Source organism: Colius striatus, unplaced genomic scaffold (assembly GCF_028858725.1).
Source record: "Colius striatus isolate bColStr4 unplaced genomic scaffold, bColStr4.1.hap1 scaffold_59, whole genome shotgun sequence".
Lineage (NCBI taxonomy): Eukaryota > Metazoa > Chordata > Aves > Coliiformes > Coliidae > Colius > Colius striatus.
In genome coordinates this window covers 416,758-435,050 of record NW_026908533.1, presented here as the reverse complement: position 1 = coordinate 435,050, position 18,293 = coordinate 416,758, and the positions used below count along the sequence as shown (strand labels likewise).

At 52.6% G+C, this 18,293-nt stretch overlaps 2 protein-coding genes across 2 annotated transcripts; one reads left to right on the top strand and one right to left on the bottom strand.

Annotated features, from left to right (window-relative positions):
* Nucleotides 1-2,485: 2,485 nt before the first annotated feature.
* LOC133629528 (protein NDRG2-like) lies at nucleotides 2,486-4,153 on the top strand. Its single transcript, XM_062020183.1, has 6 exons — nucleotides 2,486-2,493; nucleotides 2,691-2,742; nucleotides 2,846-2,893; nucleotides 3,447-3,482; nucleotides 3,610-3,661; nucleotides 4,017-4,153. Exons 1-6 carry the CDS (start codon nucleotides 2,486-2,488, stop codon nucleotides 4,151-4,153), a joined length of 333 nt encoding a protein of 110 aa, XP_061876167.1.
* Nucleotides 4,154-7,899: 3,746 nt separating this feature from the next.
* Nucleotides 7,900-13,703, bottom strand: LOC133629527 (DNA-(apurinic or apyrimidinic site) endonuclease-like). The gene is made up of 4 exons (XM_062020182.1): nucleotides 13,665-13,703; nucleotides 11,698-11,829; nucleotides 9,947-10,133; nucleotides 7,900-8,426 (listed from the first exon to the last, which is right to left on the bottom strand). Exons 1-4 carry the CDS (start codon nucleotides 13,701-13,703, stop codon nucleotides 7,900-7,902), a joined length of 885 nt encoding a protein of 294 aa, XP_061876166.1.
* Nucleotides 13,704-18,293: the final 4,590 nt, after the last annotated feature.

The following is an 18,293-nucleotide window of genomic DNA, read 5'->3' as shown; positions in this document are numbered from 1 at the left end:
ATTAATTAGACCCTTATTAATTAGCTGAGCCTGTCTCTTGATTAATTAGACCCCCACCCCCATCATTAACGATGTTAATTAGCAACCCAAAGCAGCCCTAAATCCATTTAACACCTAATGAACCACTTAGGAGCAATTAATTAAGCTCCTACCTAATTAATTAGACCCTTATTGATTAGCTGAACCTGCCTCTTTATTAATTAGACCCCCACCCCTATCATTAACGATGTTAATTAGCACCCTACAGTGCATTAATGAGGTTAATTACCCCCCCCAAAGTGGTTCTAAGGCCATCTAATCAAACATTAACCCTGCAATTAACCCCAAACCAACTAATTAAGCTCCTCCCTAATTGCCCACACCCCCTCCTTAACGAGCCCTTCGTTAATCACGCTAATTAAGGCCGCTAATTAGCTCATTAGCCAGTCACTGTAGCCCATCCCCTGCACAAAGTACTTGAAGGCCTCGGTCAGCTTGGCTGGCTGCAAGCGGGGGGGGGGGGGGGGGCGGGCGTGGGGCATGGCCACGTGACGTCACAGAGCGGCGCGGCTTGGGCGTGGCCACTCCCCCTTCTCTGTCAGGCCACGCCCACGCCGTAAGCCACCCCCCCACATTCCCCCCCCTTTACCTGGGTGAGTTGGGGTTGGCCGCCCCCGTCTGCCATCTGGGGGGGGCAAAGGGGGCACTGGGAGTTACTGGGAGGGACTGGGAAGGGGGGGTGGGGGTGACTGGGAGGAGCTGGGAGGGGGTTTGGGGGTTACTGGGAAGGACTGGGAGGAGCTGGGAGGGGGTTTGGGGTTACTGGGAAGGACTGGGAGGAGCTGGGAGGGGGTTTGAGATATACTGGGACGGGCTGGGAGGGACTGGGAGAGGGTTCGGGCTCACTGGGAGGGACTGGGAGGAGGTGGGAGAGGTTTTGAGGGTCACTAGGAGGAGCTGGGAGGGGAGCTGGGGGTGACTGGGAGCTACTGGGAGTTACTGGGAGTCACTGGGAGACACTGGAGGGGGTTGGGGGTAACTCGGAGTTACTGGGACTCACTGAGAGATACTGGGAGGGGGTTTGGGGGTCACTGGGAGTTACTGGGAGTCACTGGGAATGGATTTTGGGTAACTGGGAGTTACTGGGAGGGGGTTTGGGGGTTACTGGGAGTCACTGGGACAGGTTTGGGGGTCACTGGAAGGCACTGGGAGTGCCTGGGGTCAGAGGTCAAAGGTCACCTTGAGGAAGGGAGTTTGGGTCGGGTTGAGCTTGACAATACACTCCACCTGGGGGGGGAGGGGCAAAGGGGAGAGGGCGGGGCCTAACGGGGTAATGGAGGGGTCACAGCACGTGGCCACGACCCCACCCCCCAACCCCACCCAAAACTCACCACGGCGTCCTTGTCGGGGGAGTTCTCACCGACCACCAAAAGCACGGGGCAGCTAGAGGGGTCAGGGGGTCACCACGGGGTCACGGGGTGAACGGGAGGTCACGGGGTCACGGCGGGGTCACAAGGAGGTCACAGGGTCAGGGGGATGTCGTGGGGTCACGTAAGGCCATGGGGCAAGGAGGGGTGAAAGGGGCAAAAGGAGGTCATGAGGGCTCACAGAGGGGTCATGGAGGGGTCACCGGGAGGTCACGGGGTCATGGCAGGGTCAAGGGATCAAGGGGAGGTCGTGGGGTCATGTAGGGTCATGGGGCAATGGGGGGTTATGAGGGCGTCACACAATAAGGAGGGGTCACAGAGGGATCATGTGCGGTGATTGAAGGGTCATGGGGTCACGGTGGGGTCACGGAGGGGTCACAGGGTCAGGGAGAGGTCATGGGGTCACATAGGGTCATAGGGCAAAGAGGGGTCACAGGGGCAAGGGGGGGTCATAGGGGATGTGTGGGGTCACAGGAGGCGTGGGGGGGTCATGAGGGGTCACAGAAAGGTCATGGGGTCATGGAGGGGTCATGGGGTCACAGGGGGAAAAGGAGGGTCATGGAGGGGTCATCGGGGTCACTAAGGGATCCTGGATGAGTCATGGGGGTCACAGAGAGTAAGAGGGGTCATGAAGGGTCATGGGTCATGGAGGCGTCAAGGGGGGTCCTGGGGTCACCGGGGGTCACAAGGGGGTCACGGGAGGAGTCAGAGGTCAGGGGTGACTCACTGCAGGCTGCTGGCACCACTGCGCTGCAGCCTCAGATCCCCGCGGCTGGGAAGGGGTTAAACACACCTGGCCTCTCCACAGCTCCCATACGCTGTGGTGTAAGTTAAGAGGGGGCATGTGTTATTTGAAAGGGAGCAGAGCAGTCCAAGTGAGTGGGTATGAAGACAGCTCCCACAGGAAAGCAGCTGCAAATGTGACACCGTGCTGGCTGATAGACTGCATGGGGACCTACTTACTACTGTGACCCCATGACCACTCCCTGACCCTGTGACCCCTCTTTGACCCCACCGTGACCCCATGACCCATGACCCTACATGACCCCACGACCTCCCGTTGATCTTGTGACCCTGCCATGACCCCGTAACCTCCCGGTGACCCCTCCATGACCCCTCTGTGAGCCCTCATGACCTCCTTTTGCCCCTTTCACCCCTCCTGGCCCCATGGCCTTACGTGACCCCACGACCTCCCCCGACCCTGTGACCTCCCTGTGACCCCACCGTGACCCCGTGACCTCCCATTTACCCCGTGACCCCGTGGTGACCCCCTGACCCCTCTAGCTGCCCCGTGCTTTTGGTGGTCGGTGAGAACTCCCCCGACAAGGACGCCGTGGTGAGTTTTGGGTGGGGTTGGGGGGTGGGGTCGTGGCCACGTGCTGTGACCCCTCCATTACCCCGTTAGGCCCCGCCCTCTCCCCTTTGCCCCTCCCCCCGAGGTGGAGTGTATTGTCAAGCTCGACCCGACCCAAACTCCCTTCCTCAAGGTGACCTTTGACCTCTGACCCCAGGCACTCCCAGTGCCTTCCAGTGACCCCCAAACCCGTCCCAGTGACTCCCAGTAACCCCCAAACCCCCTCCCAGTAACTCCCAGTTACCCAAAATCCATTCCCAATGACTCCCAGTAACTCCCAGTGACCCCCAAACCCCCTCCCAGTATCTCTCAGTGAGTCCCAGTAACTCCCAGTTACCCCCAACCCCCTCCAGTGTCTCCCAGTGATTCCCAGTAACTCTGGGTAGCTCCCAGTCACCCCCAGCTCCCCTCCCAGCTCCTCCCAGAGACCCTAAAACCTCTCCCACCTCCTCCCAGTCCCTCCCAGTGAGCCCGAACCCTCTCCCAGTCCCTCCCAGCCCGTCCCAGTATATCCCAAACCCCCTCCCAGCTCCTCCCAGTCCTTCCCAGTAACCCCAAACCCCCTCCCAGCTCCTCCCAGTCCTTCCCAGTAACCCCCAAACCCCCTCCCAGCTCCTCCCAGTCACCCCCACCCCCCCTTCCCAGTCCCTCCCAGTAACTCCCAGTGCCCCCTTTGCCCCCCCCAGATGGCAGACGGGGGCGGCCAACCCCAACTCACCCAGGTAAAGGGGGGGGGGGAATGTGGGGGGGTGGCTTACGGCGTGGGCGTGGCCTGACAGAAAGGGGAGCGGCCACGCCCAAGCCGCGCCCCTGTGACGTCACGTGACCACGCCCCCTCCCCGCCTGCAGCCAGCCAAGCTGACGGAGGCCTTCAAGTACTTTGTGCAGGGGATGGGCTACAGTGACTGGCTAATGAGCTAATTAGCGGCCTTAATTAGCGCGATTAACGAAGGGCTCGTTAAGGAGGGGGTTGGGGGCACTTCATTCACCAGAATCACCGCGGATCTAATTAACGGTGGGGTGGAGTGTTCGGAGCCTAACGACCTTCCCCCGCGCCTTAATTAACCCTTTAATTAGCGATTAATTAAGTCGCACCCCCCCCTTCCTGGGTTGAATGGAACGGTGCAGCGGCTGGGCGGGGCCAAGCTCCGCGGCGCCTCGCCATCTGATTGGCTGAGGCGCGGACAGACGCGCGCCGATTGGCCGAGGCGGGGGCGGTGGGCGGGGTTAAAGCGCGGTGTCTCCCCTCCCGGCAGTGGCCGCGTCCACCATGACTCGCTTGTCCCGGTCCCGAACCGCTTCGGTCGCCAGTTCCGGCTCGGCCGAAGGCGAACGGGGCCGGAGCCGAACCCTGTCCCGCGGCAGCGTCGGGGGAGTACCCGGGAGCCCTTGATCCGCCCCTTCCCCGGTAACGGAGGGACCGCCCGAACCGAACCCGGCGGCGCTTCGGCTCCTTCCGTCCCCCCTCGGGTGTTCCCGTCCCCCCTCGGGTGTTCCCGTCCCCCCCTCGGGTCGTTCCGCCGCCGCTTAGGCGATCGGATCCTTCCGCCCAACGTCCGACGGCCGGATCTACACGGGAGGGGCACTGGGAGTTACTGGGAGGGGGGTTGGGGGTAACTGAGAGTCACTGATAGGGGGTTTGGGAGGGACCGGGAGCGACTGGGAGGGTGTTTGGGGGTTACTGGGAGCGACTGGGAGGGAGTTTGGTGTTACTGGGAGCGACTGGGAGGGGGTTTGGGGTTACTGGGAGAGACTGGGAGGGGGTTTGGGGGTTACTGGGAGTCACTGGAGGGTGTTTGGGGGTTACTGGGAGTTACTGGAAGTCACTGGGAGGGACTTGGAGGGGTTTGGGGGTTACTGGGAGAGACTGGAGGGTGTTTGGGGGTTACTGGGAGCTACTGGGAGGGGGTTTGGGGGTAACTGAGAGTTACTGGGTGGTACTGGGAAGAGGTTTGAGGTTACTGGGATTTACTGGGAGGGGGTTTGGGGTAACTGGGTGCTACTGGGAGTTACTGGGAGGGGGTTTGGGGGTTACTGGGAGCTACTGGGAGGGGCTTTGGAGGATCCTTCTCCCCCAGAGCCGGATCTAGATGTGCCCCAATGGGATCCCTCCGCCAATGAGGTTTGGCCCCTTTCCCCGCGGATCCTTCCGCCGCTCAATAAAAGCCGCCGCTCCAGTGTGTCAACTGGGTTGAACTGGGATGGACTAGGGAGACTCTCGCATCCAAACCCCACCAAACTGGAACTCTTACACACCAAGTTGCACCAAAACCTCACTTTTTCCTCTCGGAAATGCCTCAAAACCCCACTTTTCACCTCAAAACTCCACCCAAACCCCACTTTTCCCCTCAGAATTGTCCCAAATCCTCATTTTATCCCCCAAAATTGCCCCAAAACCTCACTTTTCCCCTCAAAACCCCACATTTCCTCTCAGAATTGCCCCAAAACCTCATTTTATCCCTCAGAAATAGCCCAAAACCTCACTTTTACACTCAAAACTTTACCCAAATCACACTTTTCCCCTCAGAAATACCCCAAAACCCCACTTTTCCCCTCAAAACTCCACCAAAACCCCACTTTTCCCCTCAGAATTGCCCCAAACCCTCATTTTATGCCTCAGAAATACCCCAAAACCTTACTTTTGCCCTCAAAATGTCACTCAAATCACACTTTTCCCCTCAGAAATACCCCAAAACCCCACTTTTCCCCTCAGAAATACCCCAAATCCTCACTTTTCACCTCAAAACTCCACCAAAACCCCACTTTTCCCCTCAGAATTGCCACAAACCCTCATTGTATCCCTCACAAATACCCCAAAACCTCATTTTATCCCCCCAAATTGCCCCAAAACCTCACATTTCCCCTCAAAACCCCACTTTTCCCCTCAGAAACACCCCAAACCCCCACCTTTCCCCTCAAAACTCCTTCAAAACCCCACTTTTCCCCTCAGAATTGCCCCAAAACCTCACTTTTCACCTCAAAACTCCTCCAAAACCCCACTTTTCCCCTCAGAATTGCCACAAAAGCTCATTTTATCACCCCAAATTGCCCCAAACCCCCACTTTTCCCCTCAGAATGGATGTGCGGCCTACCCAGACTCTGACCTTTGGCACTGGGAGGCAACTGGGAGGTAACTGGGAGCGGCTCCTGCTCCTGAGCGCGGCCACGGGCGCTGATTGAGAGAGGAGGGTGCCGAGCGCTGATTGGTTGCTACGGGGGTGGAGTCTGCCCGGCAACGGGACTAAAGAGAGATGATTGGCTGAGAGGCGGAGCGGCGTCTGTGTTGTGGGGGGGGAGAGGGGAATGGGAGGGAACTGGGATGAACTGGGGAGGGAACTGGGGAGGGACGGGGATGAGCTGGGAGGGAACTGGGAGGGAACTGGGAGGGCACTGAGAGGGAACTGGGAGCAACTGGGATGAGCTGAGAGGGCACTGGGAGGGACTGGGAGCAACTGGGAGGGCACTGGGAGCAACTGGGAGGGAACTGGGAGCAACTGGGATGAGCTGGGAGGGCACTGAGAGGGAACTGGGAGCAACTGAGAGGGAACTGGGATAAACTGGGATGAGCTGGGAGGGCACTGAGAGGGAACTGGGAGCAACTGGGAGGGAACTGAGAGCAACTGGGATGAGCTGGGAGGGCACTGAGAGGGAACTGGGAGCAACTGGGAGGGGACTGGGATGAACTGGGAGGGAACTGAGGGGAACTGGGAGCAACTGGGATGAACTGGGAGGGAACTGAGGGGAACTGGAGGGAACTGGGAGCAACTGGGATGAACTGGGAGGGAAGTGGGAGGGGACTGGGATGAACTGGGATCAATTGGGAGGGGACTGGGACAAATTGAAGGGAACTGGGAGGGACTGGGAAGGGGTTTTGGTTTTTTATCCCACTTTCAGCCAGTTTTGACCCATTTTTGACCCATTTATTCCATTATCCCCCAATTTTATCCCATTTTCAGCCAGTTTTGACCCATTTTGACCCATTTTTTATCCCATTTATTCCATTAACCCCCAATTTTATCCCACTTTCAGCCATTTTTTACCCATTTTGACTCATTTCTCCCCATTTTTCACCCATTTTTACCCCATTTTTGACCCATTTTAACCCCATTTATTGCATTATCCTCCAATTTTATCTCATTTTCAGCCATTTTTGACCCATTTATCCCATTTCCCCCCATTTTCAGCCATTTTTGCCCCATTTTTGCCCCATTTCCCCCATTTTTGACCCATTTCCCCCCATTTTGACCCATTTTTGACCCATTTCCCTCCATTTTTGACCCATTTCTCATTTTCAGCCATTTTGACCCATTTTAGACCCATTTCCCCCCATTTTGACCCATTTTTGCCCCATTTCCCCCAGTTTTCCCCCAAATTTTGACCCATTCCCCCCCATTTTCAGCCATTTCCCCCCATTTTTGATGCATTTTTGCCCCATTTCCCCCCATTTTGACCCATTTTTGTCCCATTTTTGCCCCATTTCCCCCCATTTTCGACCCATTTCCCCAGCCTCCAGCCCACGTTCCTGGCCCTGACCTCTCTTAGGGCGGGACACGCTGTCCGCACTCACCTCTCACACACCTTTCACCCCTTTTGACCCCATTTATCTCATTGTCCCCCAGTTTTATCCCACTTTCAGCCATTTTTGACCCATTTTGACCCCATTTATTCCATTATCCCCCAATTTTATCCCACTTTCAGCCATTTTTGACCCATTTTGACCCATTTTTGACCCATTTTTGACCCATTTATTGCATTATCCTCCAATTTTATCCCACTTTCAGCCATTTTTGACCCGTTTTTGACCCATTTCGACCCATTTCCCCCCATTTTTGACCCATTTTTGACCCCATTTATTCCATTTTCCCCCATTTTTTACCCATTTTGACCCATTTTTGACCCATTTATTCCATTATCCTCCAATTTTATCCCACTTTCAGCTATTTTTGACCCATTTCCCCCCATTTTCAGCCATTTTTGAGCCATTTCCCCCCATTTTTCCCCATTTCTGCCCCATTTCCACCCCATTTTGCCCCATTTCTTCCCCATTTCCATCCCATGTCCCCCCATTTCTGCCCCATTTCCCCCCATTTCCCTCCATTTTGACCCATTTTTGCCCCATTCCCGCCCCATTTTTGCCCCTCAGCCTGCCCCCTCCAGCGCCAGGTAGATCCCCACGGGACAGTGGTCGCTGCCCTGGGCCTGCTGCTCGATCCTGCTGTCGCACAGATCCTTCCTGCCGCTCTGGGACCACAGGCAGTAATCCAACCTCCAGCCCACGTTCCTCGCCCTGGCCCTGCTCAGGTAGGTCCAGAAGGTGAAGGCGTTGGGCAGCGAGGGGTTAAACACCCGGAAGCTGTCGAGGAAGCCGGCCCCCAGCAGCTCCCCGAACGCCTCCCTCTCCTCCCGTGTGAACCCGGGGCTCCTCTTGTTCCCCGACGGGTTCCTCAGGTCCAAGGGCTGGTGGGCGACGTTGAGGTCGCCGCAGATGGCGACTGGTTTGGACTGGTCCAGCTGGGACACGAAGGAGCGGAAGCGCTCGTCCCAGGCCTGCCGGAAGCTCAGTTGGCCCAGGCCTCGCCCGGAGTTGGGCACGTAGACGCAGACGACGCGCAGGGCAGGGAACTCGGCCATCAGCACGTGGCCCTCGGCGTCCAGCTCGGGGTCACCTGGCAAGGGGACACACAGACGGGGATAAAAAGGGACTTTAGGGGCCCAAAAAGGGGCTCTAGAGGCCCAAAAAGTCACTTTAGTCCTCAAAAATCAACTTTGATGGCCTAAAAAGGCACTTTAGTGGCTCAAAAAGTCACTTTAGTAGCCAAAAAGGTCCTTTAGTGGTGAAAAAAGTCACTTTAGGGGCCCAAAAAGGGGCTTTAGAGGTCAAAAAGGGGCTTTAGCAGCTCAAAAAGAGGGTTTAGAGGTCTAAAAAGTCACTTTCGTAGCCAAAAGGGACTTTAATGGCCTAAAAAGACATTTAGAGGCCTAAAAAGGGGCTTGAGAGGCCCAAAAAGTCACTTTAGAGGTCAAAAAGGGGCTTGAGAGGCCCAAAAAGTCACTTTAGTGGCTAAAAGTCCCTTTAGAGGCCCAAAAAGTCACTTTAGAGGCCTAAAAAGTCACTTTAGAGGTCAAAAAGGGGCTTTAGAGGCCTAAAAAGTCACTTTAGAGGTCAAAAATTCACTTGAGCGGCACAAAAATGGACTTTAGAGGCCTAAAAAGTCATTTTAGTAGCCAAAAAGTCATTTTAGAGGCCCAAAAAGTCACTTTAGTGGCCCAAAAAGCCACTTTAGTGGCCAAAAAGGGGCTCTAGAGGCCTAAAAAGTCCCTTTTGTAGCCAAAAAGTCACTGTAGTGTCCCAAAAGTCACTTTAGTAGCCAAAAAGGGGCTCTAGAGGCCTAAAAAGTCCCTTTTGTAGCCAAAAAGTCACTGTAGTGTCCCAAAAGTCACTTTAGAGGCCTAAAAAGACACTTTAGTAGCTAAAAAGAGGGTTTAGAGGTCTAAAGAGTCACTTTAATGGCTCAAAAAGTCATTTTATTGCCCAAAAAGGGGCTTTAGAGGCCTAAAAAGTCACTTTAGAGGTCAAAAAGGGGCTTTAGAGGCTCAAAAATGGACTTTAGAGGCCTAAAAAGTCACTTTACTGGCCAAAAAGTCAATTTAGAGGCCCAAAAAGTCACTTTTTGGCCCAAAAAGTCATTTTACTGGCCTAAAGAGTCACTTTAGAGGCCTAAAAAGAGGCTTTAGAGGCCTAAAACGTCACTTTCGTGGCTTTAATGGCTCCTGAGGGCCCCAAATGGCCACTTAAGGCCTCAAAATGGCCACTTAAGGCCTAAAACTGGCTCCTAAAGGGCCCCAAATGGCCACTTAAGGCCCCAAATGGCACTTAAGGCCTCAAAATGGCCCCTGAGAGCTTCTGGTGGCCATTAAGAGCCCCAAATGGCCACTTAAGGCCTCAAAATGGCTCCTGAGAGCCCTAAATGGCCACTTAAGGCCAGAAATTGGCCACTGAAGGCCCCAAATGGCCACTTAAGGCCTCAAAATGGCCACTTAAGGCCCCAAATGGCCACTTAAGGCCTCAAAATGGCTCCTGAGACCCCCAAATGGCCACTGAAGTCCTCAAAATGTCTCCTGCGAGCCTGTGGCGGCCACCCAGGGCCTGGAAACGGCCAGCAGCGCCCCAGCTTTGGCTACTCACCCATGCCATAGGTGACAGCCAGGGGTTTGGTCCTGCTGAGCAGCCCCACGCCGCTGTAGCTGGGCCGGTCACTGGGGCTGTGCTGGTGAGGGAAGGCCCCGAGGCTCCGCAGCTCCTCTGGCACCGACTCGGCCCCACATTTGGTCTCCTGGAGGCAAAGGACTTCGGGGGCATCGGCCTGGACCCACTGGGGGTGGGGGAAAGGGAGGTTTTGGGGCGGTTTGAGGCGGTTTCGGGGCCGCTTTGATCCCGTTTCAGGCGCCATGTTGAGTCTCTTGGCGGGTGCCATTTCATGGGGGGGTTTTGAGGCATTTTTGGGTCGTTCTGAGGCACTTTTGGGTCATTTTCTGAGTCATTTCTTTGGATCTGTGTTTAAGAGGGTTTTTTGGGTCATTTTGGGTCTTTTTGAGTGATTTTGAGTCACTTTATGTGGTTTTTTAGGGCCTTTTTCATCCATTTCTGGCTTCATTTTGTGTCTCTTTGTGGGGAGTTTCTGAGGCATTTTTGGGTCGTTCAGAGGCACTTTTGGGTCAGTTTTTGAGTCATTTCTTTGGACCTGTGTTTAAGAGTTTTTTTGGGTCATTTTGGGTCATTTTGAGTGATTTTGAGTCACTTTATGTGGTTTTTAAAGCCCTTTTTGCATCCATTTCTGGCACCGTTTTGTGTTGGGTTTTTGAGGCATTTTTGGGTCATTCTGAGGCACTTTTGGGTCATTTTTTGAGTAATTTCTTTGAATCTGTGTTTAAGAGATGTTTTTGGGTCATTTTGGGTCATTTTGAGTGATTTTGAGTCACTTTTAAGTGTTTTTTAAAGCCGTTTTTGCATCCATTTCTGGCACCATTTTGTGTCTCTTTGTGGGTCATTCTGAGGCATTTTTGGGTCATTCTGAGGCACTTTTGGGTCATTTTTTGAGTAATTTCTTTGAATCTGTGTTTAAGAGGATTTTCTGGGTCATTTTGAGTCATTTTGAGTGATTTTTGAGTCACCCATTTTAGCCTCATTTTGCCCAATTTTACCTCATTTCAGGCCGATTTTGGGCCTATTTTGAGCCTTTTTCACCCCATTTTTGGGTCAAAATCCCTCATTTTTGGCCCATTTTCATTCCCTTCCTTTGAACCAACTTCTCAACCACTTCAAGACCCATTTTCAGCTCCATTTTGGGATCATTTTGACCCATTTTGACCGATTTTGGCCTCATTTTGCCCAATTTTACCTCATTTCAGGCCCATTTCAGCTGCCATTTTGAGCCTTTTTCACCCCATTTTTGGGTCAAAATCCCTCATTTTTGGCCCATTTTCATTCCCTTCCTTTGAACCAACTTCTCAACCACTTCAAGACCCATTTTCAGCTCCATTTTGGGCTCATTTTGACCCATTTTGGCCTCATTTTGGCTCCATTTTGCCCAATTTTACCTCATTTCCGGTCCATTTTGAGCCTTTTTCACCCCATTTTTGGGTCAAAATCCCTCATTTTTGGCCCATTTTCATTCCCTTCCTTTGAACCAACTTCTCAACCACTTCAAGACCCATTTTTAGCTTCATTTTGGGCTCATTTTTACCCATTTTGGGCTCATTTTGGCCCATTTTGGCCTCATTTTGGCTCCATTTTGCCCTATTTTCCCTCATTTCAGCCGCCATTTTGAACCTTTTTCACCCCATTTTTGGGTCAAAATCCCCCCTTTTTGAGTCCTTTCCAGCCCCATTTCTCTGGGGCGCCCCAGTCTGGTCCAGTTTCAGCCCAGTTTAACCCACCTCCAGGCCTCCTTTCTTCACCCAGGCCCTGAGACCGTCCACGTTCCACGACGTCACCTTGAAGTTGAACCTTCGCCCGTCTTCCGTCGTGTCCCGGGGCGGGGGGGGGGACGTACAGGTCACTGGGAGAAACTGGGAGGCCACTGGAACTTACTGGGAGGGACTGGGAAGGGGGTTGGGGTGGTTTGGGGTGGTTTTGGGGTGGTTTAAGGGGGATTTGGAGTGTTTTTGGGGCACTTGACAGTACTGGTTTGTACTGGGAGGGCACTGGGAGTTACTGGGAGGGACTGGGAAGGGGGATTGGGGTGGGTTTGGGGTGGTTTGGGGGGGGTTTGGGGTGGTTTAAGGGGGATTTGGGGTGGTTTTGGGGCACTTGATGGTATGGTTTGTACTGGGAGGGCACTGGGAGTTACTGGGAGGGACTGGGAAGAGGGTTGGGGTGGTTTGGGGGGGGTTGGGGTCACTGGGAGTTACTGGGAGCTACTGGGAGTCACTGGGAGGGGGATTGGAATCACTGAGAGTCACTGGGAGTCACTGGGAGGGGGTTTGTGGGTCACTGGGAGTTACTGGGAGCAACTGGGAGGGACTGGGAGTGGGTTTGTGGGTCACTGGGAGCTACTGGGAGGGACTGGGAGGGGGTTGGCGTCACTGGAAGCCACTGGAAGCTACTGGGAGGGACTGGGAGAGGGTTTGGGGGTCACTGGGAGTCACTGGGAGGAGGTTTGGGGTCACTGGGAGTCACTGGGAGCTACTGGGAATCACTGAGAGGGGGTTTGGGGTCACTGGGAGTTACTGGGAGCTACTGGGAGAGGGGTTTTGGGTCACTGGGTGTTACTGGGAGCTACTGGGAGTCACTGGGAGTTACTGGGAGGGGGTTTTGGGTTGACTGGGGGCTCCTTGGAGCTACTGGGAAGGGCTTTGGGGTTACTGGAAGCTACAGAGAGGGGGTTCTGGGTTACTGGGAGAGACTTGGAGCTACTGGAAGGGACTGGGAGGTGGTTTGGGGGTAACTGGGAGTTACTGGGAGCCCCACCAGGCCCGTACTGGTCTGTACTGGTTTATACTGGCGCCTCTCACCCTCTATAAGTCTATAACTTAACCGACAACATGTATTTTTTCAATGGGAGATGAGGTGAAAAAGAGTGTGGTATTGAAGATAGCTCCCACAGGAAAGCAGCTGCAAATGTGACACAGTGCTGGCAGATACACTGCATGGGGACCTCTTTATCACTGTAGTTGAGGTCTGCATTCCTGCTTTCTTGTAGCTCCCATACTCAATGGTATAAGTTCAGGGAGTGCCGCGAATTTTTCGGCTCTTGGCCTGAAAAACCCAGGGTCGAAGCCTGAAAAATGAACCAGACTTGAAGTCTGAAACCCAGGTTCGAAGCCTGAACAACCAGCTCCAAGCCTACTTCATGTGGCGATCAACCCAGGGTCCGATTCTCAGCTGGGTGGGAAGAAATCAGTCCTACTCAATGTGAGTGATAGCAGAAATCTTCTTCTTCATTGAGAGCAGGCTCTAACTTATATACACAGCAGCTTCAAAGCTAGCTCAGCAACAGCAGCTAATAGATTACATTCTTATGCTCATCCTACTTGCGGTTTCTGCGATAAGCAAGCTCCCTCACATTTTCCCATCTTGTTTTTCCCTCGTAGTTGTTTTCCACCTTGGGCTGTTACCTCGTTAGCTGAAAACAGCCCGACCTTGAAGGAAGAGAAAGCGGCCTGCTGTCTGCGTGACAGCAACTGCTTTAACCATGGCTCTGACTCTGGTCTTGATTGTGCATTAAATTCATATAACTAGAGCTCAGGCTGCCTTGCCCCAACAGACCTAACATTATACCCTGAGATCCATGTCCATTCTCCCTCATTTTCTGCACAGGAAAGAGCTGCAAAGGTTGCACAGTCCTGACTGATAGGCTACACAGGGACCTACGTACCACTGTAGGTGGGGTAGGCGTACTTACTTTACTTCCCAGACGCCGTGATATAACTTCTACCACCATACTGTATTTCAAACGGGAGCTGAGCAGGCAGAGAGCGCGGGATTGCAGAGAGCTCCCACAAGAAAGCAGCTGCAAAGGTTGCATGGTGCTGACTAATAGGTTTCATGGGGAACAACGTACCACTGTAGGTGTGGTCTGCGTTGCTACTTTTTTGTTGCTCCACAACGCAGAGGTGTAAATTCTACTGGCAACTTTTATTTATACACTGGGAGCTGAGCAGGTCAAGTGACCACGATTGGAGATAGCTCCCACAGGAAGGCAGCTGAAAAGGTGGCACAGTGTTGGTTGTTAGGCTACATGGGGATCTATGTACTACTGTCGGTGGGGTCTGCGTACCTGTTTCTTGTAGCTCCCAGAGGCAGAGGCGTAACATCTACCGGCAGCCGGTATTTTCAAAGGGAGAAAACGAGGCCAGAGCGTGGGATTGGAGATAACTCCCACAGGAAAGCAGCTTCAAAGGTGGCACAGTGCAAGCTGATAGACCACAATGGGACCTACATACCACTGTAGGTGGAGTCTTCCTTCCTGCTTTCTTGTAGCTCCAAGACTCAGTATTCTAACTTCTACCGACAGCATGTATTTTTTCAATGGGAGCTGAGCAGTCCTAGTGTTCGGCATTGGAGATAACTCCCACAGGGAAGCAGCTGCAAATGTGACACCGTGCTGGCTGATAGACTGCATGGGGACCTACTTACTACTGTAGCTGGGGTCTGCCTTCCTGCTTTCTTGTAGTGCCCATACGAAGTGGTGTAACTTTTACAGGCAGTCTGTATTTTTTCAATGGGAGCTGAGCAGGCCAAGTGCCTGGGACTGAAGATAGCTCCCACAGGAAAGCAGGTGCAAATCTGACACAGCGCTGGCTGATAGATTACAAAGGGACCTACGTACCACTGTAGCTGGGGTCTGCCTTCCTGCTTTCTTGTAGTGCACAGACGCAGTGGCGTAATTTCTACTGGCAGCATGTATTTTTTCAATGGGAGCTGAGCAGTCCAAGTGAGTGGGATTGGAGATAGCTCCCACAGGAAAGCAGTTGCAAAGGTGGCACAGTGCTGACTGATAGAGTACAGGGGTGTTGAGGGATCTGCAGCTTATCTACACAGGAATGCAGATTAGCAGGCACTTCTTTATTATGCAGATATTAGTCCCTTTGTTTTAGTTACAACTAAGGTAACAGCCAAGGTAACCTAACAAATACATTTACCAGGGTCTTGTAGTTAAGGTAACAGCTAAGGTAACTGTTGGGACCTGGGCTATAATGAATGTTATGGAGTCAGTCAGAAATAGAGAACGTTTGTAGTTTGTCTTTGAATTGCCTTCTACAGCAAAAAAGGCCAGAAAGGAATGTCTATGTGATAGCAAGCTTGAGCAAGGGGAAAACCGAAACAGCAGATTGTAACAGAAACAAGGTCAAAGCAAGAAGATAGGACAGGACATTAAACTAAGCATTGGTAGAAGACTGAATATAGCATTCAATTTAGCATTGTATGATTGCTTGTACTTGACTAATAAATTGTAACATATGTAACTAACAATAATATAAAGGTAACTAAATGTAAGGTAAGCATAACCATAGTGTGAGAGAAAACTAACTGAAGGCCAAACAGATGGGATGATATTTTAGACACAATAAGGCTGATGTTTTATGCACAATAAGGATGGTGTTTAAACACAGTGAGGTTGGTGTTTAAGTTGTTACAAAAATGAAACTTTGAGGCCTTATGCATAGCACGTGATGCTTAGTATTAACTATTTGCCATGAATTGTGGCACGTACACAGCATTTGGAAAAGGTATAGAAGTGATGATGATGTGACAATAAATTGGAGCTGATGCACATCAGATTGGTGTCTGGTCACTCCCGTTTCACGCAACAAAGAAGAACCCCTGCACAAAGAAAAAGAAACCCTGCAGAACAGGCTGCCCAGAGGGCTTGTGGAGTCTCCTTCCTTGGAGGATTTCAGCACAAGCCTGGACACTTTCTTGTGCGACCTGATCTAGGTGAACTGAATTCTGGGGGAGGGGGTTGCTCTAGATGATCTCTAATGGTACCATCAAACCCCTACCACTCTAGGATTCTATGATGTCACACAGTCTAGATGCAGTACCCAGATGTGCTGTGATGTCACAGAGCACTGTTGAGGCATCCAGAGGTGATGTGATGTTATAGAGAACTGTTGCCATGCCCTCGTCTGCTATGATGTCACAGAGTCTCATTTCAGTGCCCAGATCCTATGTGAAATCTCAGAGCACTGTGTGTCCAGTGTCCAGACGTCCTGTGATGTCACAGAGCACTATTGCAGTGCCCAGATGTGCTGTCAAATCACACAGCCCTGCTGCAAAGCCCAGATGTGCTGTTGCGTTACATAGTCCTATTGCAGTGCACACGTCTTATGATGGCACAGAGTACTGTTGCCTTTCCCAGATGTGCTGTGATGTCACAGAGCACTGTTGCACTGCCTAGTACTAGGACGTCGCAGAACCCCACGGCAGTGTCTGGATGTGATGTGGTGTCAAACACTCTTGTTGCAGTGCCCAGATTTTCTGTGATGTCCTACAGCCCCGTTCCAGTGCCTAGATATGCTATGATGTCACGGAGCAGTGTAGCACTGCCAGATGTGCTGTGATGCGACGCACACCGCACATCCTCTGCAATGCCCACATGTATTGCTGTGCCACACAGTCCTGTTGTAGTGCCTAGATGTTCTCTGATTTCACACACCCCCTTGTCATGCCCAGATGTGCTGTGATGTCACACGGCCCTGTTGCAGGGCCCAGATGTGCTATGATGTCACAGAGCACTGTTGCAGGGCCCAGATGTGCTATGATGTCACGGAGCAGTGTAGCACTGCCCAGATGTGCTGTGATGTCACAGAGTACCACTGCAGTTCCCACTTGTGCTGTGATCTCACAGGCACTGTAGCAATGTCCCCTTGTGATAGGATGTTTCAGAGCACTGTTGCAGTGCCCACGTCTGCTGTGATGACAGAGTCTCGTTTCAGTGCCCAGATACTATGTGAAGTCTCAGAGCAGTGTGTGTCCAGTGCCCAGACGTCCTGTGATGTCACAGAGCACTATTGGAGTGCCCAGATGTGCTGTAAGGTCACACAGTCCTGCTGCAAAGCCCAGATGTGCTGTTGTGTTACACAGTCCTGTTGCACTGTGCACATGTTCTGTGATGTCACAGAGCACTGCTGCCTTTCCCAGATGTGCTGTGATGTCACAGAGCACCGTGCCAGTGCCTAGTGATGCTGTTATATATCACAGCAGTGATTGAGTGCTCAGATGTCTTGTAATGTCACAGAGCACTGTAGCAGTGTGCAGTTGAGATAAGATGTTATAGAGCACTGTTGCAGTGCCCAGATGTGCTGTGATGTCAGAGAGTCCTGTTTCAGTGCCCAGATATGATGTGAAGCCTTAGAGCACTGCTACAGTGCCCAGACGTCCTGTGATGTCACACAGCACTGTTGCTGTGCCCAAAGGTGATGTGATGTCACAGAATACTGCCGCAGTGTCCGGATGTGATGTGATGTCACAGAGCCCCATTCCAGTGCCTAGATAAGCAATGATGTCACAGAGCAGTGTAGTGGTGCCCAGATGTGCTGTGATGCAATACACACAGCACATCCTCTGCAATGCCCACATCTCCTGCAATGTCACACAGCTGTGTTGCAGTACCTAGTTGTGCTGTGATGTCACAGAGCACTGTTGCAGTGACAACGTCTGCTGTGATGCCACAGAAACCCGTTTCAGAGCCCAGATATGATGTGAAGTCTTAGAGCACTGCTACAGTGCCCAAAAGTGCTGTCATGTCACACAGCCCCGCTGCAAAGCCCAGACGGGCTGTTGTATTACACACTCCTGTTGCAGTGCGCACCTGTGCTGTGATGTCACAGAGCACTGTTACAGTGCCCACACGTCCTGTGATGTCACAGAGCACTGTTGCAGTGTTCAGTTGTGCTGTGATGTCAAACGTCCGCGGAAGAGGAAGACGGAGCACTGGAACAGGCTGCCCACAGGGTTTTTGGAGTCTCCTTCCTTGGAGGACTTCAGCATAAGCCTGGACACGTTCCTGTGCGACCTGATCTACGTGAACTTGATTCTGGAGGAGGGGGTTGGTCTAGATGATCTCTAATGGTCCGTTCCAACCCCTACCATTCTAGGATTCTATGATGTCACACAGCCTGGATGCAGTACCCACATGTGCTGTGATGTCATGGAGCACTGTTGCAGCGTCCAGAGGTGATGTGATGTCACAGAGCACTGTAGCAGTGCCCAGATGAGCTGTGATGTCACACAGCCTCTCTGCAATTCCCACATGTGCTGCAATGACAGAGCCCCGTTGCAGTACCAACATGTGCTGCAATATCACACAGCCCTGTTGCAGTTCCCAGATGTGATGTCGCAGAGAACTCTTGCAGTGCCCAGATGTGCTGGATGTAATAGACTCCCACTGCAGTTCCCAGATTTGCTGTGATGTCACAGAGCACTCTTGCAGTGCCCAGATGTGCTGTAAGGTCACAGAGCACTGTAACAATGTCCATTTGTGCTGTGATGTCACAGAACACTCTTGCAGTGCCCTGGAGTGCTGTGA